This window comes from Trachypithecus francoisi, unplaced genomic scaffold (assembly GCF_009764315.1).
Source record: "Trachypithecus francoisi isolate TF-2019V2 unplaced genomic scaffold, Tfra_2.0 Lachesis_group13, whole genome shotgun sequence".
NCBI classification, from domain to species: domain Eukaryota; kingdom Metazoa; phylum Chordata; class Mammalia; order Primates; family Cercopithecidae; genus Trachypithecus; species Trachypithecus francoisi.
In genome coordinates, this window is record NW_022681458.1 from 26,416,698 (window position 1) to 26,442,132 (window position 25,435).

Here is a 25,435-nt window from a genome sequence, read left to right on the forward strand (position 1 = left end):
TGTACCTCAGCACTGTCCAATAGACCTTTCTGTGGTGATGGAAATGTTTGTATCTATGCTAGACATTCAATAGCCACTAGGCACCTCTACTCTTGAACACTTGAAAATTAGCTGTTGCTACTGAGGAATACATTTTAAAATGTATTCTATTTTAACCACATGTGCCAGTGACTACTGTGTTGGACAGCTGGTTGATACAGCTGGATAGTTGGGAAGTAGGGTTTATTTCACACAAGACGTTGGGATCGATATTGGATAAAGGATAGTAGCGCAGATGAAAGCATAGATCTAATCCTACGGTACAAGAGTGTGGTAGCTGTTTCCAAAAATTTCCTTTCCAGACTATTGGTCTTCATACTTCAGTATTTTCCTGTGTTTTTTGCCTTTTAAAAAATGTTATAGTCATTGTTCATCTGATTGGCTTTACAAATTTCCTAACTGTTCTCCTCCTTTTCATATTACTTTTCTTTAATTCTCTTTCCGTACTGTAGCCAGAGTGCCTTCAGAAAAACCAGATCATTTATTTGCTTAAAACCCTTCCATGGCTTCCTCTTAATGTTTTTTAAAATAAAGGTTAAACTCCAAAATATGATTTATAAGACCCTGGATGGTCTGGTGCTACTTTCCTCTCTGTTCTCATCATTCTTTCCACAGCTTCTCCTTTCCCCCTTTCCTTCAAGCATTTTTTTGCACCAGCTTTTCTGAATTTTTGTTTCCTTAAAATGTTTAGGATCTTTTATCTCCTAGCCTTTGTACATGCCTTTGCATTGTCTAGAATATTTGTTTTTGGTAGCCAGTTTCTCATTTGAGTTTCACTTGGGTTATCCTGTCCTTTTGGCTGCCTTTCCTGATGTGGTGCTTCTCCCCAGTCACAGGACTTACTATTTCCTACCTTCTCATGAGGCTGTAAACTGTATGGGCCAGAGATCCCATCTACCCTCCCTAGCTCTGCCAAGTGCCTAATGTAGTCTATATCCACATTTGTTTGTAGAGTGAATTCGTGTTTGAATGAATGAAGATTATGGTATACTTTTTCCTCTTTTCTGATAAAAGATCAGATGACATGAAAATGGGAATTGCGTCCTTCTGCCACTACCTTTACTGTATGACAAGATGTCTAAAACTAAGTTTCCCTTATCTGTGCCTTTTCTAAGGTGGCTGAACTGGTTCCTGGTAGCTTTTGCCCAATTGGCATCCATGGCATATTACTTTTTGTGGGATTGTGGCTACCCAAAGTAATTCCTATAGCCTTGACTTTTAAGTGCATGCTCTCTCAGTGTTCTAGATACTGTCTTCTAGAATTAGGTAGTAACAGGTGAGAATAGATGAAATTTATTCCTGCCCTTTTCTCCATTCCTTAAGAAGATCATGGGAAGGGAATCTGGAGCATGGAGACTATGGAATTCTTACTACTATTTTTCTTCCTGAAGCTCTTATTCTTTATAAGCCATTAACAGCTCAGATTCTGGAATCTGAGTTGGCAAACAAAATTTTTCTTTCTCTGCTTACTGTATCTCTTACTCTTGGTGGAACTCCTTTCTCAATAAGTAGGCCTAAACTCTTCCCATGGAAGAAGGGTAAGAACCAGCAAGGGCAAACACCATTCTGTCTGACCCTCTTTAGGGTTTGCTACTTTGACTGATTGAAGAAGTAAAGTCGTTTTTGCTTATTGTAAATTTCTAAATGGCCTCCTTTAGCTCTAGGATAGACGTTTTGGCTGTCTTCTTCATGACCTCAAGGTTGAAGTTTTCTCTTAGATGCCTTCCTCTCCTCTTAAGTCTTCTCATAGTCCCTCCATTGCTCCTTTGCCTCATCACCTCCTCAGTTGTCTGGCTGCTTCTGTTCTAGTAGGAGTAAACAGGCTGTTAAAGCACTGATTATAGAATGGTGTGAGGCATGCCTTCATAGCATGGTGCTCACAGTAGTATGAAAGTCTCGACTAGGGCTGCAAATAAGACCAGAGGAAGTCACAGAAGGCTTTCTGGAAGAAGAAGAACTCTGAGTTTTGAAAACATAGAACAGGAGGATGGGCTTTTCAGAAAGATAAAATATGGGTGCTAAAGTACTCAAGGCCAGACTGCTTCTTCATTCATTCTAGGAACTTCTGTTAGTGATGTAAGTGGAATAAAAGGATGGAGGAGGATGAGAGGCCAGAGAAGGTGGGCAGGGACTTTGAAAGGCTGTGTGTGCTAAACAGAGTGCTGATTTTAAGGTGAAAACTTCCTCCTCCACACTGGGGAGGGAACTCAGTTAGGTTTGTGCAGTAATCCAGGAAAGGAGTGATGAGAGTCAAAGTAGTGACAGTAGTGGTGGGAGGGGGGTGGGAGGGGGAATAGCCATATTTATTAATTTATTCTTTCAAATGATGTTTGATTTACTTTGTACTGTTTCAAAAATACCATATTAGGATGTTTTGAAGTTAGGTAAGTACATAGATTCTAGTGGAGTACCGATTAGGATGTTGATTGAAACTGGGTAAGTGTATAGATTACAGTGGATTCGTAAAGTTGGTTTTTATCAAGTGGATTGATAAACTTGATGTTGTGTGTTATTCTTTAAATGAATACATCAGTTTGCTAGGTTTTTATTTAGGAATTTTGCATTTTAAAAGTTAGAGTGATTTGTGATTTTATCTTTCATTTTTTACCCTTAGATTTTGATAATCAAAATTACACTTACAGCTTCTAAAAACTGGGACCAAGATACATGTCTCCATTTGTTTAAGCATTCTGTTATATATATCTTAGTAAAGTTTTTAGTCTGTTTCATATGTATGTATGTATATACATGCATATAACTATTAATTTAGGTTATTCTAGGTGTAGGCTGAGTATTCCTTGCCCAAAATGCTTGGGATCAGAAGTATTTTGGATTTCTTTCACATTTTGGAATATTTGCATATACAGAGTGAGATGTCTTAGGGATGGTTCCCAAGACTAAATGTGAAATTTATCTATGTTTCATAAATGTTTTAGACACATAGCCTAAAGGTAGTTTTATACAATATTTTTATACAATATTTTAAACAATTATATACATTAAAAAGGTTTTGTAAGTACTATGTTTGGAATTTTCCACTTGCGTCATGTTGGTGCTCAAAAAGTTTCCAATTTTGGAGCATTTCAAATTTCAGATTTTTGGGTTAGCAATGCTTAACCTGTATAGTATTTGATTATTTGTTGCTAGTAAACTGGATATTGTGTTAATAAACATAATTGTTATTCTTGATACATAGGAGAGCTGTTAATGTAGTACATTTCTATCCAGTCAGCTTCTAATTCTAAAGATCTAATTATCATTTATTAACTTCTGTTTCTTATTGCATTTGTCAGTGCTTCCAGAATGATACAATAATGATAGTTGCCTTGCTTGCTTCGTTCTTCCTTTTTTAAAAAAGTACTGACCCGTAGAGTTATATTCAATTTTAATATCCATATTAAATACAAAGACTAATGTTCTTTATTGCTCTGTGGAAGCTTTCTTCCCTTTATTATTTTCTAACAAGACTGTATTTTATTTTATTGAATGATTTTCAGCTTCTGCGGAGATGATCTTAAACTTGTTTGTTTTTGTTTTGGACATAGGGTCTCACTGTGTTGCCCAAGCTCGTCTTGAACTCCTGGGCTCAAGCGATCCTCTCACCTCAGCCTCCCAAAGCTTATGTTTTTTTGACTATTGATGTTATTAATACATTTTTAAATATTAAATCATGCTTGTATTCCTGGGATAAACTTGACTTGGTGTAGTATGTTATTCTTTAAACACAAATTTTACATAAATTTGCTAGGGTTTTAGGAATTTTGCATTTATAATTATAAGTTAGAGTGATTTGTGATTTTATCTTTCTTTTTTTATCTCAGATTTTGATACCAAAATTATACTCATAGTTTCTAAAAAGTAACCAAGATGCTTTTTTTTTTTTCTTTTTACCTTTTCTGTTCTCCGGAACATGAATAGAATATCTTCTGGAAATATCCTGCCCCCCTGCTAAGTTGGCATAACATTATCTATTTTGATAACTCACATATTATATAATTTTTGGAGATCTCTCCATTTTTGTTAGTAGTAGTAATCTGAAATACTAATATATTAATAATAAAATACAGACACTAAAGAGAAAATGGGCTTTTCTTTTTATCCCATTAAGTTCATCCTTAAAAAGTCCCTGTGGACTGTAAAAATTTTACCTATTTTGCCATTTTGTCTGAGGCTGCAATTTTGATTAACTGTATAACTTTCCTGTTACTGTAAGAATATTAGTTTGAATTAGAAGAGTAAATATTTTTGTAATGCAGCCCTAGGAGAGAGAAGAAAAACTAAGACAAAGTCCAGCCTTAGAGTTAGTCTCGGATGTCACTGGGAGAGAGGAAAGCTTGTATAAGAGGGCTAAGTAATCCAGGTTTTATCCTGATACATGTTCTGGTATTATTAATAAGTTATGGGTCGGGCGTGGTGGCTCATGCCTGTAATCCCAACACTTTGGGAGGCCAAGGCGGGTGGATCACTTGAGGTCAGGAGTTCGATACCAGCCTGGCCAACATGATGAAACCCCATCTCCACTAAAAATACAAAAATTAGCCAGGTGTGGCAGTGTGTGCCTGTAGTCCAACTACTCGGGAGGCTGAGGCACAAGAATTGCTTGAACCTAGGAGGCGGAGGTTGCAGTAAGCCAAGATGGTGCCACAGAACTCCAACCTTGGCCACAGAGCGAGACTCAGTCTCAAAAAATAATAATAAGTTACCATGAATGGTGCTAAGTAAGATGTGACTTTAAATATTGGAGACCAGGCTTAAGAACTGTCTTTTCAGTAGTGACTTATAAAATACAAAGATAACTGAGAGCTTTTTTTGTAGCCCAGGAAGTGGGTACAGTTAACACCTCAGTCATATAAGTTAGGCATTGAATGTGTGTGGAAAACTAGACATAGAAAAAAGAATGGAGTATGTTTCTGCTGCAAAGCCAAGTGAATTTAAAAGCATCTTATTGAATATTGGTGGAGGGAAATCTTGAAACCTTATAAGGCAAGGCATAATAGCTAAGAATTAACCATATTGCGGTATGAATTTAAAGTCAATGATACTCTTTATTTGCCATCTTCACTGTTTAATTTTAAAATAGACGAGCTTTTAGAGTTCACCAGTGAAGTCTCCCAACCCTATTTTTTTTCCCATAGAGGCTATGTTCTTTATTAATTTTCCTACTGCAATGTTTTTGGGCCCTAAATCTTTATAATTATGGAGGATTCGAATATATCCTCCATAATTTGCCCTCCATAAGGGCAAAGTCATATATCTACTTCAGACTTTCTCTTTTGTTTTGATTTAACTCTAATATTCTGGCAACTTACTTTTTTATGTGTCTTGCATTTAAATAACAGTATTAATTCATTTAACCCCTAATTTTTTTTTTTTTTTTTTGCATAAAAATGTACCTTTTATGAGCTAAAACAATAAGAAAGAAAATCAGTTCTTCTTTAACCCTAGATCATGAGAAAAAGGTTTATATAATCTTTGTTGTCTGGGAATATTTATAACTGTTCAAAACATCATTGGTAATCTATCTTCCCCACTGCCTTCTGTATATCCCAGTGTGCAGCTAGAACCACAGCCCTTATGGTCACATCAGAACCATTTTGAGTGTGTGGAGAGTAACATATGCTTTTTTTTTTTTTTTTTAATGGATATGTGGGATTTTAGAATGTGGTACTTGATCTGCCATTAACAGAGTTTTCCTTGGAAGGATGTTGAATTCTGAAGTAGAAAATATTATATGGACCATTGGACCTATTAATTGTCCCACTGCCCTTGGTTAGTTTTAAAAAATTAATTGCCTACAACAGAGATAATTTATGTTTTATAGCTTTAAAAACCCATGTCACTATTTTGAATTACTCTGCTTTATCCTGCTCCATAGCAAGCAAAGTGACTTGAAAAATTAAATCTGTGTGTTTGCAATTTTGTGGTTGTTCATGAAGGATTTCATTCATGAACTCTCTCGGTATCCTGTCATGGTGATAGATTTAGCATTAGTAAAAATGCATTTTTTCATATGTTTTTGCAGTTTGGATGATCTGTACATGGAAGGACAAGTTTAAATTTGCCCATCTCTCCTTTCTTTTATTAGTGGTATAATGAATTCAGATCACCATTGTGTACCATATTATTACTGAGGCTAAAAGGATATTAAAAGGTTTTACTGCATCCTGAATGTGGCCTTTGGGACAAAACTGAAACATTAAACACCACAGTTTAACCCTTTCATAAGTACTTCCTTTTCCTCATCTTCAGGATCAGAAAGATTCCTAGTTAGGAAGAGGATTTTCAAAGTTTTATTCTTATTCTGTTTATGTACCCGCTTTTCTTCCTTACCCTTTCAGGTCTGGGAAGCTTTACCAGACTGCAAAACCTTTTCTGTGTGCTTCTCTGCTTTCCTCCTCTGAGTTCTGTGAGGACAGAAACTACCTTTTATCTCATTGTTTCTTTAGTGCCAAAAGTTGTTGGTAAGTTTTTTTCAAAGTACTTGTTGAATGATGAGTATTTTCCAAACTAATTACAAAACAGTGTTTATGACTTTTCCCCTACATGGTTATACAAATATACTCATTCCATGTGTGTTAAATAAATAAATGATTAATGCTACTTCTGATATATGCAGTATGTATATCACGCATTATGTATATTAATACATATATCCATTTTCACATCAAATCCATCAACATCAGAAACAAATCATTCAGTATTTCGTACTACATTTTAGATAGCAAAAAGCAATGGCACATGAACACCTGGATTGTCTGTTTAAGATTTTAAAACTTACAATCTCCAGTCATATCTTTAAAGATTTTATATGAAACCTGTTTTCCACATTATGATTTAAAATCATAGGTAAAGGAATAGCGCAAGAGTATATTAGAGAGAAAAAACTGGTGAAATCTGCCAGTGTACCGTGTTGTCAAGGAACAGAAAAAAAATTAGAACCTTTGAATTTTTAGGATTCGTTATATGTATTGGTCCGTTCTCATACTGCTATGAAACACCTGAGACTAGTAATTTATAAGGAAAAGAGGTTTAATTGACTCATGGCTCCCCAGGCTGTATAGGAAGGGCCTCAGGAAACTTAAACAGTCATGGTGGAAGATGAAAGGGAAGCAGGCACGTCTTCCATGCCTGGAGCAGGAAGAAGAGGCAGGGAGGTGCTATACCCTTTTTATTTATTTATTTATAATTTTTTTATTTCTATAGATTTTTGGGGAACAAGTGGTATTTAGTTACACAAGTACGTTTTTTAGTGGTGATTTATAAGATTTTGGTGTACCCATCACCTGAGCAGTACACACTGAACCCAATTTGTAGTCTTTTATCCTTCACCACCTTCACACCTTTTCCCCGAGTCCCTCAAGTCTGTTGTGTCATTCTTATGCCTTTGCATCCTCATAGCATAGCTCCCACTTAGGAGTGAGAACATACAATGTTCAGTTTTCCCTCCTGAGTTACTTCACTTACAGTAATTTTCTCCAATCCCATCCAGGTTGCTGCAAATGCCATTAGTTCATTCCTTTTTATGCCTGAGTGGTATTCTATTGTATAATACACCACAGTTTCTCTATCCCCTTGTTGATTGATGGGCATTTGGGCTGGTTCCACATTTTTGCAGTTGCAAATTGTGCTGCTATAAACATGCGTGTGCAAGTATCTTTTTCATATCGTGACTTCTTTTCCTCTGGCTAGATACCCAGTAGTGGGATTGCTGGATCAAATGATGTTCTACTAGTTCTTTAAGGAATCTCCACTGTTTTCCAAATGGTTGTACTAGTTTACATTTCCACCAACAGTGTAGAAGTGTTCGCTGTTTACCACATCTATGCCAATATCTGTTATTTTTAAATTTTTTAATTATGTCCATTCTTGCAGGAGTAAGGAGGTGTCAGTGTGGTTTTGATTTGCATTTCCCTGGTCATTAGTGCTACACCCTTTTAAACAACCAGATCTGGTGAGAACTCAAACACTATCACAAGAACAGCAAGGGGGAAATCCGCACCCATGATCCAGTCACTTCCTACCAGGCCCCTCCTCCAGCATTGGGAATTATAATTTGACATGAGATTTGGGTGGGGACACAAATCGAAACCATATCAGTATAAGTAAAGTATATTATCTACACGTACTCATTTGCAATTCACTGAATTCGAGAGTGTCTTTGATAAGGCATTAAAAGAACTGACTGTCGAAAGTGGTACATGTAAAAGATATTAATATACTGTCATGTACTAGATGTAAATTCAGCAGTTAAGATCTCGACATTTTCTTATATTCCAAAATAGTTTTAAATACTTTGGTGTTGCGTTGACCCATATCATTTAAGTAGTAGATACATGTGCCTTTCCATTTTCACAGCGACGTACACTTTTTATCTCTAATGTTTGTTTCTTTATACCTGATTTTTTCATTGGTTTTGCATACTATGTTTGGTTTCTACACATGGGCACACAGTGCCTAGAAGGTTTGATAGAAGGCTTTCTTCCATCAGTTCCATACATTTCAGTAATCATGTTGCTTATTCCCTGCACAGGCCCTTAATGGCTAACCACCATATTCCAGTTTCTAGTCCTGGGCTCAAGGCCATTTAAATCCATCTTTTATTTCACCTTATTACTTATTTTGATTTATACTTTATCAGTTTGATACCTGCTTGTTGAAGGAATGTTTATCCTCAGTAGGATTATAGGCAAGGACAGTGTTTTCTAAGTCTTAATGTGTCTCTCCAAAATACCTAATTTGAGTGGTAAAGCTTTAGTTAAATCATGCTAGAAAAGAGAGAATTTACTATATTTAAGTGTATTTAGAAAAAGCCATTTTATAAGCTTCCCTGGTCACCCATTCTAATAAATAGCACATCAAGTTCTTGATGTCTGTTTTGAGTCCATGATGTAGTAAATCTTAAAAAGTCTTCTTCCCTTGTATAATGATGAATAATAATGTATTTATCACTGACTTCTCTCTTTAGTAATAAGTCATATTAACAGTGCCTGAGATATGTTGCAACATAACTTTTCCTCTATGTAGTACCTATTTGTTTTATAATGGAAATAAAATCCACCTCTGTGCATTTTAAATTGATTTTTCACACTAATTCTCTAAAGTGTTAATCTCTTCAAATATATCAATGGGAAGAAAGCACGCATTATTGTGCCCAAATCATAAGAAATCTTACCCACGCCCCATTTTTCCTTGCTGTGGTCTTTGAAGGTTTCACATGTAAACTCACATCTACTTCCAAATGTTAATGGTTCATGACAAAGCAGAAGCAACATGACTGGATTTAATAGGCTCTATTTCCCATTATACAGGACTGAGATTAACCGATTATCTTTCCATCTGTAGCACTTGTAATGTGCCATTCAGTTCATTAGCATTACAGGAGGGCTAAGAGTTTAGTGAATTGTGTGTGAGCAGAAGCCATCCATAATCCAAGCAGAGAAACCACATGTTTTAAGACCATATGAGATAGTAAGCTTTGTATAGTAAGGATCCTAAATGTAAATTGGAACTCTGGTAGTCACTTTGTAAAATCATCTTACTGGCTTAGACCATGTTTTACCGGTTGATTTTTGGTTTAAATTCCTCCCTAGCTGATGGTGGTACTTTGAGAAGCACTTGAACAGTTTTTCGTGTTGTCATCATGGACTTTTTTTCATATATGTGTAAAATAACTACGCTAATGTGATTAAGTTGCTGTGCATTAAAATGCACTTGATTGGGCTCTTTTATTTTTTTGAGGTGTAAGATCTACGTTTGTCTCTGTCAAAAAGTCCTAATGTATGCATGGATTTTTTTTTTTCTCATTTTTTCTTTTTTCATTGAAACAGTGTCTCTTGCTCAGGCTGGAGTACTGTGGCACAATCATGGCTACACAGTTATTTATTTATTTTTTTTGGATGGCATATAATGTGACGTATTTTTGTTGTTGTTTTGTTTATTCATATTTGCACTTGGTGGTTTAAGACCTAGAACATTGGTTCTTCAACTCAGATTTCTGTTTTTTTATTGTCATGTGTATAGCATATGTGTGTGAAGAGATTGTGTATTTGGTATATGAACATAATAATTTAGAGAATGAATTAGGAAGTATCAAAAATAGTGGATGAGTTTCTTTTAAAATACCCTGAGATTGTCTGCTCTAAATGTAAGCTGTGATGTGTGTCGCTTTGTTTTAAATTATAAAGCTGAAATGCAATCCACTGTGTTATATCTTGGCTGGAGAAAGACTGTTGCCAGAGGAAGGTTGTTGGACTTGGACATAAAGAAGAGTCAGAATACAAACTTGTCAGTGTTTACCCAGGACTGTCCAAAGAAGAAAGCAACTGGACCTGATAGTCACGAATTGCAGTCATTAGAGAAACATTTGCTGTGGTTCATTTCTTAGTCTAATACACTAGCTTTCTTTTCCCACTCTGCCATCAAAACAATTTTCACCAAGGTCATTAATGACCTTGTCTGTGAACTCAGTAGATGCTTATATCCTTCATCTACATGACCTCTATGCACCATCAAACAGAATTGGCATTTTCTGCCTTCCACTTCCCTTGATGTTTCTCTCTGTTTCCTTCCAGATCTTTTTCTATACATTTGATACAATTTACAGAGTTAGTATTATACCATGTTTATAACTTTATATCCCATTTACCACATTGCATTTTCACATGAACTTCAGTGGCCATTATATGAATATAGCATAATCTTTAATAAAAACCATAAAAGACTATGAAAGAATTACTCATTTTGAAAACTTTTTGCCACAGTATAGTGTATTTAAATCATATTCTGAAACCGTATGTAAGGAAACAGAATAGTAGACAGAAGTCCTTTAGTTTTAACAAGTTACTTATGATTGAAAGACTTTAGGCTGGGCAATATTTAATTTCAGTGAAATTGAACAAGGAGAATATGACCTTAGTTAAGCCATTGGAACTTGTTCTTCTCTCTTTGTTTTCTTGTCTTTAACAGGATCAAACTGGGATCTCTAAAATCTCTTCCAGCATAACGTTCTGTGACTCGTGAATTAGTACATGCTGAGACGTTTTTATCTCTCTGAGCCATAATAGTTTGTTCTGCGATGGTTGTGATTATTACAAGTTATTGTATGCATACATGTTTAAATTAATTTTGAAAGTACTCTTTTTACTACATTATTAAACTGTTTGTTATGTGGCATAATTTTCCTTCTAACAGAACAAAATCCCTGTCCTGTGAATTTGTCTAATTTTGTATTGGTTTATAAAGACTATAGGGCCTATAATAGCTGTAGTAAATGATTTTTATTGGCATTTGAAAGTCTGTCACTCATAGTGATTGGTGATTATGAAGCTATATTTTAATATGAATAAGAATGCAGAATACAGTTTTGAAAAAATTCATAATACTATATTCAATAAAAACAATCCCTATAATCTGATGTCAGACTGAAATTTTGTATCATTTCTCCTTTGAGTTCAGCAGCTTTTGATTCTAGATTCTTCTGCCTCATGTGAGTTCTGAGTAATTTATTTTAGTTAAAATTGTATATTATTAAGGATGTTGAAAAATTGTTCTGCTGGTGCATTCATGTAGTTAAAAGACTCATTTGACTTACTTAAACACATCTGCACTTACTTTACCAGTAACATATTTGGTCTGCGGCCTGTGGATTATACAGACGATGAAAATATGAAATCACTATTGCTGCTACCAGAGAAGAATGAATCGTCCACAACTAGCCATTGCTCGGTAGTAAGTATGGATTCAGCTTTGGGATATTTATATATTTTATTGAAATTGGTTATGAAAGGAATATAATAGAAAAATTTCCATTTGGCAAATTGCTTACATTCACCAAACAATTATTGAGCACTTCCTGAGTGTTAACTACTGTGGATTCAAAGACATAATCAGAGTATGACCATCTAGAAATACTTACTGAGCCTGCTGTGTATTTTAGGCAGCATTCATGAAACAATGACTATGACTGATAGAACACTTATTCTCAGGGAGGTGCTTACCATCTGGTGAGAGGTAGGAAAGAGACAAACTGGAAATATGTGAACTAATATAAATAAAATAATTTCAGAAACTTAAACATGAGTGCTTTGAAGATGTTGTAGAGTGTCGCTGGATGGAGGTAGTGGGCTTCCGCAAGGCCACTGCTTTAGCTAGGGTCACAGAGGGGAGCCTTAAAGCACTGATTTGAATTGAAACCTGAATGTGGAAGTGAGGAGGCTGCCAGGTGACTGTCTGGAGGACACAGTGTATAGGCCCTTCAGTGAATGAGACTGGTATGTTAGAAGGTTAGAAAGAAGTTTGTTATTGCTGGAGACTAGCAAGCATCTAAACAGGACTTTCAGATGGATTACATATGAAGTGTGGGGAAAGAATGGAATAAGTATGACCTTAGCAGTGAAGTAGATGGTAATGCCATTTTTTGCCATGGAGAAGGAAATCAATTGTTCTATGTGCCAATTTGATGTCTATAAAACATCAAATGGAGATATCGAATAGATCATTGGATAGGAAACTATGGAGCTTAGGAGAGAGGTACAAGCTAGAGATAAAGTGGAAAGAGTGCCTGTTTCTTAGGAACCCATAGCTTAGCAGGGATTTCAGATGTAAAAACTTTTACTGTACATTGTAATAAATTTGTAAAATAAGCTATAAAAATATACAATAGAATCAAGGTAAGTAGAAACTACAGGAGACGTCAGGAAAAATTTCACAGAAAGACCAGACGCAGTGGATCGCACCTGAAATCCCAGTACTTTGGGAGGCTGGGGTGGGCGGATCACTTGAGGTCAGGAGTTCGAGACCTGCCTGGTCAACATGGTGAAACCTCGTCTCTATGAAAAATACAAAAAGTAGCCAAGTGTGGTGGCGCACACCTATAGTCCCAGCTACTAGGGAGACTGAGGAATGATAATTAATTGAACCCGGAAGTAAAGGTTGCAGTGAGCTGAGATCACGCCACTACACTCCATCCTGGGTAACAGAGCAAGACTGTCTCAAAAAATATATATATGCATATAGAGAGAGAGAGGGGGAGAGAGACAGAGAGAGAGAATTTCACAGAGAAGGTGTCCTAAGTCTTTCAGGGTAAACATTTTAGCAAAGTATCTAATAGAATGCTGTTGGCTGCCAGTAACAGAAAACCTTTACTCAAATGCTTAAAGACAATTTATTATTTTATATAGAATTAATCCCAATGCAGGATAGCTCTGCATTTGCTTAATTTAGCACTTAGTGGTTACATCAAGGAACCCAATTCTTTGTACTCTTTACCTTGCCGTCCTCAGTTTGGGGGATTTGTCCTCACTAAGAAGTTTCCTTTAGTGGTTGTAGAATGATTGCCACAATTCTAGATATGACAGTGGCCAACTGAAAAGAGACACTAAAGTCTTCCCGTGGGCTTTCCCTGTGTCTTATTGTCAGAAATTGATTTGATAGCCCCTCCTGGGCTGGAGGATAGGGTCAGTCTTTGAAAGGGAGGCTACCTGAATAAAACTGGGCTTCTATTAGTGTGGAGGAAGTGAGCAATAGATTTTGAGGGGACAGCCAACATTCCCCACTGCAGTCAGGTGTACAAGGTGCGAATGGCAGCCCACATCTAAGGAACAGCTGCTCAGAGACAAGAAGGCATAAAGGACCTTAGGAATTTGAGAAACTATAGCATTTACTGTGAGAGGAGTATGACGTGTGTTTAAGAGGGATTCAGGGTAAAGGGCTAGGTTGGGACCAGATTGTGAAAAGCCTTAAATTCCCCGATACGAGTTTAGACTTAATAGGGCACCTTCAGTGTGTTTGTAACTGAAATAGGACTGTCTGCAGGGTAGCTGAGAGTGGGAAGAGACTGAAGGCTGATTGGGAAGCTGCAGTACTGGAGTCCAGGTTTGAAATGCTGAGGACTGGAATTATAGATGGTAGTTATGTGGGGATGGAGAGAAGAAGAGGAGTTTTAGAGAGAGTTGGTAGACTCACCATATCTAGTACTGCTCAGATGGGGGAAAATAACAGAAAGGGAGGAGCTGAGGTCAAGGATCATTCACAAGAGTAGTAATAGATGCCATTGTTGAAGATAAGAGGTAGCCTTAGGTAGCTACAGTTTGATACTCTCATAGATGCTTTCATGAGCTAGTTACTTTCGTATCGTGAATACCCTGTGTCTTTTGCTTTAGACTTCAGCCTTATAAATGTGTTCCAAACTATAGTTTTGGTAATGAATTGGAAGAGAAGCTAGAAATCAGCAGTTTAATTTTCCCCGTTTACAAATGAGAAAAGTGAGACCTAAAGAGGCTGATTTGCCCCAGGGTTAACCAGCCATTTAGAAAAAAGGTTGTTTTTTTCTTTATTAATGGACCAGTTAGAACTCACATTTCTGAAACCTTAGGTCAGTACTCCATTCAGTCCCACCATACTCAGCAACTGTAAATTGACTTGTTTTCTTCATTTGTACTTGCAGTCTGACAGCGTAGAATAACAAAGTTGTCCTTTGCTGGTGTTCCTTTTATGTAAAAGCTGGAAAATGATTATTTTAAAGGTGTCAAGAATAAAGATATCTTGATGATATTCTTGGAGTCTGAGGGTGGCAGTGCCTTTCAGAAAAGGAGGGTTCTTATTATGTAGAAGAGACCTATACTTCGCGCATGTCATGTAGACGTGGCCTTTTGGATATTATTAATTACTGTCTTAATGGTTGGTACTTGGCTAAGGAAAAGATAATATCAAGTCCTTGAAGTTTAAAGGGTAGTTTCTTAATGTGCAGTCCTTAAGATGGAACCTCTGGAGTCTACCTTCCCCCAGCCACTACCAGTCTCTTCTTCACTCACTCTTTTTCAGTCACATGGGCTGCCTTGCTGTGTCTTGAGTCCACCAAACATACTCTCATTTCAGGTGTGCAGCACCACCTGTTTGTTTGTTTGTTTTTTCTTCCAGGAACTAGATGTTCCCATGGCCAGCTTCCTCACACCCTTCAGACACAGCTCTAGCACAGTCTTAGCAGAGAGGACTCTGTGCTGCTGCATATTAAATAGCAACCTCCCAATGCTGCCTAGCCCCCTTCCCCTGCTATGTTGTACCATACTATTTCTCATTTGATGTAATGTATTTTTATTTTATTGTCTTGTTTTCCCCTCTCAAGTAGAATATAAACTGTGTGAGGGCAGGGGCTAGCTCTTTTGTTTACTGTAATAGCCCTAGCATTGAGAACAAACAGTGTTTGGCACATACTGAGTGTTCAGTAAGTGTCTGCTGAATTCATGAATGAGCATTAGAGTATTCTTTATGATACATACTTGCCTATGAAACAAGCACAAGTGCTTGGTAGCTTAGTCTGGAACCCTTTAAATAGTGGTGTCCAGTGAGCTGCTTTAGGGAATATCACACAGATGGGAAGGGGTTTGAATTTCTCTGCTTCCCCTTTAGGATTTTTATGTTTCAAGTAAAATTTAGTGGCTGTTGGAAAACGGCTTTAAGTTTGAGAAGTAACCTCTAATCTTTTAAAAATTTAAAAAGCTCCTTATCATTCATTCGTTTTGAGACTTCTCCGTTCATGATTCATTTTGAGCAGCATGTTTATCTAAGAAGATTTTTTTCTAGATTTTTTAACCCCATTTTTGATGAACTTAAGAAAAACTAATGATTTTATCTAAGAAAAAGTACCCTATTTAATTATTCCTTTGAATTTAATGCTAATGAACATAGTATCTAATCTCTATAAAATCAAGGTATTCAACCTTTGGGGTGTTTTTTTGCACCTCTTTTGAGCCTCATGGGTCAGAGACCTACGCTTATTCAAGTCACATCCCCAGCCCCCATGCCACTCGCCCCAAATCAGACACGTGGCTTTGGCAGCTGTTTGCTTTATGTTTTATTATAGCATTCTTTAACTGTGAGAAATGAGTGCCAGTTTCTATTTTTTATGCAAATTTTTTAAAGTATGATAGGAAAATACTTGACCCACTTTGATGGTTTCCTTGGGTTGGTAGAAATAGTATCATATGCTATATTTAGAAATGATATCTTTTTCACTCTTGTATTTTGTGCAGAGAACCAGTGTAGCTGAAGTAGTGTTATATATTAAGAAGTAATGTGTTCTATTTAGATGTATTTAGTAATGTGTTCTATTTTTATGGTATTTGTGTAACTTAAGAATTTTTGAAATATTGTAGTGTTTTTAAATATTATCAAAGAGTAATTGAATAATCCATAAAGTACACTGAATTATTTATTTTCATGTGAGGCGTATTTATAACGTTTAGGTTAGATGTGGTTACATCATCTTATAATTTAGTGACTAGGAAAGATGAGCTGAACTTTTAAGTGCTGAATTCTGTCATTTTTACATCATCTTACAATTTAGTGACTAGGAAAGATAAGCTGAATTCTGTCATTTACAAGCACTTTTATGTAAATATATATATATATATATGAGATATATATGGACATATATTGTTTCCTTGAGTCTTTCACTTCTCCGCTTTAATGCTATCCACTGTTACCTTCTCTTTATTTTTGTCCTCTTTAACTTCTGTGAATTCTAAGTCTAGATTTTAAAGTGAAACTATTAGTCTTTGTTAGAGCACTTCTTTCTTAGTCATGAGCTGCATGGACTTCTTACTATTTATGGATCTGATCTCCTAAGTTTTGAATTAATTTGTCTGTTTTTCTCTTTTCTTAGTTTCGAGGGGTTACTATTTTCATAATTTGTTTTCTATTTTTTAGATCAGCACTGTTCTAGAAGCCTTGACATTCTTTGATTTTTCAGATAATGTCAGTTTAATAACAGACCAAGTTTGAGTTACTCTTTTGGGACAAGGTAGTGGAGGTGGAATAGGGAACTGCTGATTTTAAGTGGATATTTTGGGTTACTTGGGGAAAGAAAAAGGACTTACTGGTATCAGAATGAAGTAAAACCTTGGAGAGACCCAATTTAAAATTGAAGAAACAAGATGCCCTGGGTATAGAGAGCTATCTCAATTGACATTTTCTTGAGGGAAAAATAAAGAGAAAAATAATTAAAAGGTTCTGGGTGTCGATTCACTGGAAATTACTGAGAATTATTAGAGTAAACTAAGTAATGAAATTCAAGTTTATATCAAGTAACAGTCTGTTTAATGTCTTTGTCTAGTCTTCTAATGTTTTTAACACTGTGGCATCTCCTTTTATATTAACAGATGAACACTGGGCAGCGTAGGGATGGACCTCTTGTACTTATAGGCAGTGGCCTCTCTTCAGAACAACAGAAAATGCTCAGTGAGCTTGCAGCAATTCTTAAGGCTAAAAAATGTACTGAGTTTGACAGTACAGGTGAGGATTTTGAATTTTGGTGGAGAGGGGGTAGGAAAAAATGTTAGATGATCCTTTTGGAGAACTACCTTTGACAGTTTACATATGTTTTAACCATTGGGTGATGGCTGTATACTTTGCATCTTGTAATAAATCTAAGTTTTTTTTCAGTAATAAACTACTTATAGACAATGTAGTTAGGAAATGTAAAGTTTAAAGATTTGCATATATTTTAGGACAAGACAGTATTTCAGAAGAGCAAATTTGTGACTTTGCTAATGACAAATAAATTGTAGTGCAGTGTAATGTCATAATCCCTTAGGTGTAATTTGAAAATAAAATAAAAATTTGTGTTTGCCAATATGACTTTAAGATACATGGTTTATGATCTGATTTTTCATATTGATGGCCAAGTTAGAGAACAAGGTACTAAATAGAAGTAGTCTTACACTTAAGTGTAAAAATTCTTGCCTTTGAAGATTCATATACAAGTTTTTAAAATATAGATTAGTTATACAAAGCAGGCCAAAGAAATACTTTGGCTTATATCTTTCTGTCTCTTACTGCCTTTTTTGTATTTTAGTAACTCATGTTGTTGTTCCTGGTGATGCAGTTCAAAGTACTTTGAAGTGTATGCTTGGAATTCTCAATGGATGCTGGATTCTAAAATTTGAATGTAAGTGTTGGATTTGAGAGAATTAAGAAATGAATTAGACTAGTTTCATTTTTTATGGTTATTAATGCCTGTGATTAAGGAACTTGATGTTAATTTTCTTACCTCTGGTTAGTCACAGCATTTTGAAAAAGCTTCTCATATTTATGGTGTCATTTAGATGTTCTTAGTAAATGTATACACATATGTTCTGGTTTTAAAGTCTTTTTTTCCTATAATACCAACTATTTCGATGAAAAGTAAATGGAGTACATAGTGCACTTTTAAGCCAGCAATTCTTGTTACCGTTAAATGATATATTGAATTTAATAATACATGTTTTAAATATACGGCATGACATGTCTGTGAAATGAAAGCAGTTTATTACTTTTCCTTTATGATGACCTGCATAACACCCTTTTGGTCTTAGTTAATTTAATCCAGTATTTTTAGGAAGCTGTTGGGAAATGACTGCCATGTACTACTTTAGTTGGAGTCACTACACGAGCTTTCTCGACCTCCACTGAAAATGTGTTCCTGTTCCCCTCTTCTTGCTGACAGTCAACCCACCACCACCTTCAGAGCTGCCTCTCACCTCCCCTACCGTCACTCGCTCACAGTTCTACTCGGATTCCCTTGGGACTTAAAATGAAAAGAAAGCTCATACACAATTATTTTCTACTCCTTAATAGTCAACACATCTCCTTTTGATACTATGGCTAACATAGAACAGTAGATACACTTTTTTGTGTTTATTAATTATTTACAAAAGATTAGTGGTTACAAAAGATTAGTGGTTACAAAGGAGGAACATGGGGAACAATACAGTTGAGTATTTTGATGTTAGTAGTGGTCATGTAACACAAGACTACCTGAGATAAAATTAAATGAGTGCATTTATAGCTAGTGAAATCAGGCTGGGCACGGTCGTTCATGCCTGTAATCCTAGCGCTTTGAGAGGCCGAGACAGGCAGATCACCTGAGATCAGGAGTTTGAGACCAGCCAGGCCAACATGGCGAACCCCCTTCTCTACTAAAAATAGAAAAATCAGCCGGGCATGGTGGCACATGCCTGTAATCCCAGCCACTCGGGAGGCTGAGGCAGAAGAATCGCTTGAACCCGGGAGATAGAAGTGATCTGAGATGGTGCCACTGCACTCCAGCCTGGGCAACAGAGTGAAACTCCATCTCAAAAAAATAAATGACTATTGAAATCTGAGTAAGCTCTATGGATCATATTGAAGTCAATTTGTTGGTATTATGTTATAGTGGTGTGAGATGTTAACACTGGACACTGAAGGAAAGGTACGTGGGACGTCTGTACATTCCTTTGAAACTTCCTGTGACTATAATTATTTTTAAATAAGATGTTAAAAAAGAACAGTGGGTATATTTAATGAAACCCTTTATGAAGCAACTGATGGGTTAAAATTACTTTACAAAAATGGTTTTATGGCTTTGTGCTTTGAAGGTTTTATGGTAGAATGCTTGATTTATCAAGATCTTAATTATATTATTAATTTAATCTATAGTTTGAAGTTGATTTGGTTTGTAAAACAGTTTTCTTTCATCAATTGGTATTCATGTCATTTTCAAATACAGCTACCACTTCTTTCCTTGTGATGCTTGTCTCAACCGATGCAGTCTCATCCAGCTAAGAGGCTGTGACTAGCAATGCCACTCCATCTGTTCTCATCAATCCCTATTAATTAGTCCCTCCTAGTTATGACGAGTTTGAGAAGTATAAGTAATTGGACTAATGTGTCTCACTTTTTTTTTTTTTTTTTTTTTTTGAGACGGGGTCTCGCTGTGTCGCCCAGGCTGAGTGCAGTGGCCAGATCTCAGCTCACTGCAAGCTCCGCCTCCCGGGTTTACGCCGTTCTCCTGTCTCAGCCTCCCGAGTAGCTGGGACTACAGGCGCCCGCCATCTCGCCCGGTTAGTTTTTTGTATTTTTTTTTAGTAGAGACGGGGTTTCACCGGGTTAGCCAGGATGGTCTCAATCTGCTGACCTCGTGATCCGCCCGTCTCGGCCTCCCAAAGTGCTGGGATTACAGGCTTGAGCCACCGCGCCCGGCCGTCTCACTTACTTTTGAACTTTCTTTTTCCTTTTAAATCTGTGAAAGTCTTACTGAGCCTCAGTGTTTTAAAAATTCATTTAAAATGGTTTCATGATCAGGGATGCTTTTGTATCAAACCTGTGCCAGAGACCTTTTCAGTGACTATAGGAAGAAATAGATTTTCTTCATAATAAGGTTGCAGTAATAAAGAAGCCATATGCAATTTTGAATGTTAAGACATTTACCACTTAACTTTTGAGTCTAGTTCTTGTGAATATGCTGAACTGGCATTTGGTTACCTATATAGGCTACATGATTCATTTCCATAAAATCTGCCTTTTTTGGGAAATGTAGGTTTTGTCACTTTAATATCTTGGCCGTGTCATTTTTATAGAATCACTGATGGACTCAGACTGACTTAATAGTGTGCTGTTTGGTGATTCTCACAGTAGTGAATAACATCCTCTAATATCAGTGGTTCTTTTAGGATAAAGGATGGATGGAATCCCTTATTGAAGTTCATATCCTCATATTTTCTAATATAGAGTCCAAAGAGAGACAGGTTCAAAGTTTGAGACAATTCCTTTAAGTAGTCACTGGGTTTACAAAAAGAAGGCAAGAACCTTCAAATACTTCTTTCCTAATATATATTTCTCATAGTTTCTATACTGTGTATAGAAGATGTATAGAAACTGTTTCTATACATAGTTTGTATACTATAAAGTTTCTATACTTTCTATTTCTATCAAGCATCTCAGTTTGATTCTTTGTTTTTCAAGAGACGAGGTGTCACTCAAGCAATTCTCCAGCTTCAGCCTTCTGAGTATCTGGTGCTACGGGTGCACATCACTGCACCTGGCTTAGTTTGACTTTTTAAAATGTTTCAAAGCTATTTAAAACTATTTGAAAACCATTCATACTAAAAGATAATAGGTGGACCAAAGCTTTCAAAATTAATTTTAAAGATTTATGACTTTTTAAAACTAGGTCTCATGTTTGAGTCTGTCCATTAACTTGCTGGTAGATAAAACTTCAGGATTAACTATTAAGAAACTTTCATATTAACTTTTCATGAGATTTTTCATAAACCAAATAGATTCAAGAGGAATTTTATTTGTAATTTTTTCTGTAGATAATCGACTCATTTTACAAACTAAACAATTTAACAAAAAGAATTATACAAAAGATTTGGATCCATTGGATCCAAATTTAACTATGAGAAGTTTTCTGTTGAAGTATTCTGTCTTAATTGGTTAATATCTTATTCTCCTACATTGTTTATGCAGAATATCTTACAGTGCCACAATTAACGAACTTAGCATGAAGATTCTGAGACTAAGCCATAATTTTACAGACTATCCAGTCTTATATTTCTTTTACAGATATTTTACAGAATGATGTTTATTTTATATTTTACAGAAATAGGAGCTATAGATAAGAAAAGTCCCTTCTTCAACATCAAATTGGTGAGGGAGCCTCTACTTTAGTCCTAGTTTGGGTGCTAATTTCTCACAGGCCATTAGTAGCCACCCATACAAGGGTGATTTTCGTATTAAAGAGGTGATAAGAATAAAAGAATGGAAGGTATATAATAAATCATCTTACTAATCTCATAGAGTATGAATAAGATGAAACTGTATCCTAAAGATGCAAACTAGGCCAAGATAAAATGTTTTCTACTGACCTGTTCTTTCGGTACACTGCTTTCAAATTTTTTTTCTATCTTAGCCTTTTTACTAAAAGAAACTTAATTCTGCATCTTCTTTTCTTATCTCATTATGAAGGGGAGAACAGATTGCTGTCATCTTTTCTTTAATAATCTTTCTCTCTTCTCCACTCTCATCTAAGTTTAAATAAAATTGCAGCTATCGAAGTTGTAAAATTCCCCAGTACCTAAGGGAATTACTGAAGGAATGTGCCAGACATTTTATGCTGGATTTATGTCTGTGAGATGGTGAAGGGCTAAATTGAGTGTTTTTTCATTTTTGTTTTAGCTGAGGAGAGATGGACCCTAGAAGACAATCATTACATCATCATTTAAGTAATAACCTCATAATCAGGCTAACACATTAATTCTTTTCAAACAAATTCTAACAAGTTTTCTTCTTTAAATGGATACTGAGAGTACAATGGAATTTTAAAATTAAATACAACTTTTATTCTGTACAAACTTTGCTAATTATAAAAAAAAGTACCAAAACATTCCTATAAATTAAGATTGATTAGGCAACTTTATGCTGACAGAAGGCCTCCACCAAAGATTGTCTAAGAATAAAAAAAAATTAACATCCTTTGATCTAATAGTCCCAGTTCTGAGAATTTACCCTACGCAAGAAATACAGAAGAAAGAAAGAAAGTATTTGCAGTGTTACTTCTAATAGCAAGAAGTAGGGAATATGACCTACATATGAAAGATTAGGAAAATTCTGAAATGCTTGAAGATATTCTCTGGAAAAAATTCATATTTTATATGATAAATATTAAGACTAAAATATGAAAAATGGAATTGTTTAGCTTTTAAACACATCAAATAATTATATCTTCACTTTCAACAATATATAAATGTGTGCATGCATGTGGATAAAAAAAATCAAAGAGAAACAGCAGTAAATGGTGGATTACTGAAGAGGACTATTTGTTTATAACAGTTTTAAAAATAATGGGTGCCTGTTAGATCAAATTTAAGTTGTCTAGGAATAAATTAATGCTTTCAAATTTTCAAGTTGTAATAATTGAAAGTATTTCACTTTTCTAAAGATTAATTGGATAGGGAAAGGCTTTGGTCTTAATTAGGGAAATTCGAACCTACATGTATTTATTCCTCCCGTCTGATACACCAGGTCTTTTATACCTGTTTAATGCATACCCACCAAATACAGTTGAATATGGTGATTGCCCTAATCAGAACAGACATTTTTACATAAAAATTTGAACTTTTAATATATGACTTCAAAAGAACACTAAGCGTGAGTTTACTAATAGAACAATTTTGGGACATTAGACTGTTTGGTTTTTAACCATACCTATATAGAGACAGTTAATTTTGATATTCATAATACAAGAGACAGACTATTTTGATATTTTGATATTATTCATAATATAAGGTCTTAGAATTGATACCCAAGTTTTGCCTAAGAAAAAATTATGAAATAATAATATATTTTTGCAATAGAATTTGACCTGCTTCTCAATGCATTAGGTAAAATAGCAAATTACACATATTGTCATGTGCAGAAATATATTTCTACATATAAATATGCTGATAGAATTTTTACTAAAATGTCAAAAAATAAATAATTGCTAAATGATATTTATATGGAGCCAGGATTTAATGACCCGCGACAGTATTTAATGAGATATCTCAAATCTTAAATGGGAACATTTAGCCTTTATTTTATATTTTCAGCCTTTATTTCATTGTCCTTTCACTTTTGGCCATGGAAGTTTCAAATTTCAAACTCATTTCTCTGTTCTTTTACTTAAGTTTTTCAGAAATTGCAGTGATAGTATGCTACTGTTTTTTCATTTTTGTCATTGTTGTAGGCTGCCTATTGTGATTTCCCTTTTTACTAAAGTTTGGTGCTGTTATAGTCTGCTTGACTAAAAAGTCTAAAATAAAATCATTTGCTAAACAATTGTTTTGCTTCTACAATCTGAGTGCTGATTTTTAATAGAATCAAAAGGAAATTCTGTAATGTTTATTTTGCTTATATACTGTTATCTTGAGTGACACACATCCCTAGTTTAAACATCCCTGGTTTAGATCTAATGACATATTTTATTAGAACGTTTGTTTTCATATGGAGTAGTGATGTTTGACTTTGTATTTTAATTTTTTTTTTTTGGATATTTTGTATTGACTAAGAGTGGTTAATTCTGATTCCCATAGCTATTTCAGTTACAAATAGCCATTAATTCCAGAAGAATAACAACCCTTTTTCCCCTCCCTCACTCTGTCGCACAGGCTGGAGTGCAGTGGTGCAATCATAGCTCTCTGCAGCCATGAACTCCTGGGTTCCAGTGATCCTCCTGCTTCAGCCCCTGAGTAGCTGGAACTACAGGCACTCACCACCATACCTGGCTAATTTTTTTTTTTCTTTTTAGTTGAGGCAGAGATCTCACTTTCTTGCCCAGGCTGTTCTTGAACTCCTGGTTTCAAACAATCTTCCTGCCTCGCCCTCCTAAAGTGCTAGGATTACAAGTGCGAGCCACCAGGTCTGGCGTAAAAATCCTTTAAAATGTGGATCTGTTTACTACTCTGGGATTTGAAGAGTGAGAAAATTCTACGTAGGGCTTTCCATGCAGAGTTAATAATTGTCTCCTCCTTTGGGCATTTAACAGATCTCCATTTTGAAGTTTTCTTCCACCTTCATTGTATTCTCTCATCATTTTTGTTTAACTGTGGATTCAGGAACACCCTCCTTTTTTAAATTTCCTTTTATTTGTATTATTTTTTTTATTATAGGAAAAGTAAGCTTAATATAAATCCGTGACCATCATTAGTGGTCCATGCAGCTAAAATAGAAACATACATCTACTGATGTATATGCTTTTATGAGGTAGGAGGAGAGAGTGGTTATTAGCAATTTAGAATAAAAGAATACCTTCTGTACAGTAGAAGTTTCTTTATAGAAAAGTGTTGTAGCTCTGGAATTCATAAGCTTCATTATTATGCAAAAATTCCAGGCTTTGCTAAGGTAGACAGAGCTACCTTAATGACTTTTGAGTTAATTACTTTGGGTTAATCAGTACTTTAGGAATGGGGCTGCTTACCTCTGTTAAAAAAGTATTAAGATCTCAGGGAAAAAGGAAAGCTTACATGAAGTGGAGAACGTGATCAGGAATACATCTGGGCTAAAAGGATCTCTTAGTTTTAATAGATAAGTAGTTCCTCCTTTGTTTCTGCAAAGTGATAGCTTCAGTCAAAACCTTCAACTATAAAGGAACATATGAAAAGTAACAAAGATGAAATAAAGCATGCATTTTATAAGGATAGTGGCTTGACACATGATTTCAAGTATGTATCATTCTGGCATATGCAAAAGTTATGTTTACATAAATAACAACTGATTCATGCAAGGTAATTTTAGTAAGGAAATTATTAGCCAAGAAAACTAAGTAAAATGTGGTCTTATATTTGCATTTTTTGCTTTTTTTTTTTCTTCAAAAGGAAGTATAAGAGTTTGTTTTCTACTAACTGATGGAATAATGATGGACTTTATCAACTATTTATTACAAATATAAAATAGTTTAAATCTTAAGATGTAAGTGTGTTTTAAATGGAAAATAGGTTAAAAATTCTTGCTGCAGATTGCTTAACTTTTATTCTGTAAATAAAATCTTAAAATGTTAGCCATTATTTAGGCTTGAGTTAATTAAGTAATGTTTGCCTGGTAGATTCTTCCATTGCATTGATAA

At 35.3% G+C, this 25,435-nt stretch overlaps 1 protein-coding gene across 3 annotated transcripts in view; it reads left to right on the forward strand.

The window, feature by feature from the left end:
• BARD1 (BRCA1 associated RING domain 1) overlaps positions 1 to 25,435 on the forward strand; it is an 87,273-nt gene that overhangs the window by 50,784 nt on the left and 11,054 nt on the right. For all 3 annotated transcript variants that reach the window (XM_033230382.1, XM_033230383.1, XM_033230384.1), the window contains 3 exons: positions 11,658 to 11,766; positions 17,196 to 17,328; positions 17,891 to 17,983. In XM_033230382.1, the coding sequence (XP_033086273.1) occupies positions 11,658 to 11,766; positions 17,196 to 17,328; positions 17,891 to 17,983 (335 nt within the window). The remainder of the gene's footprint in view (positions 1 to 11,657; positions 11,767 to 17,195; positions 17,329 to 17,890; positions 17,984 to 25,435) is intronic.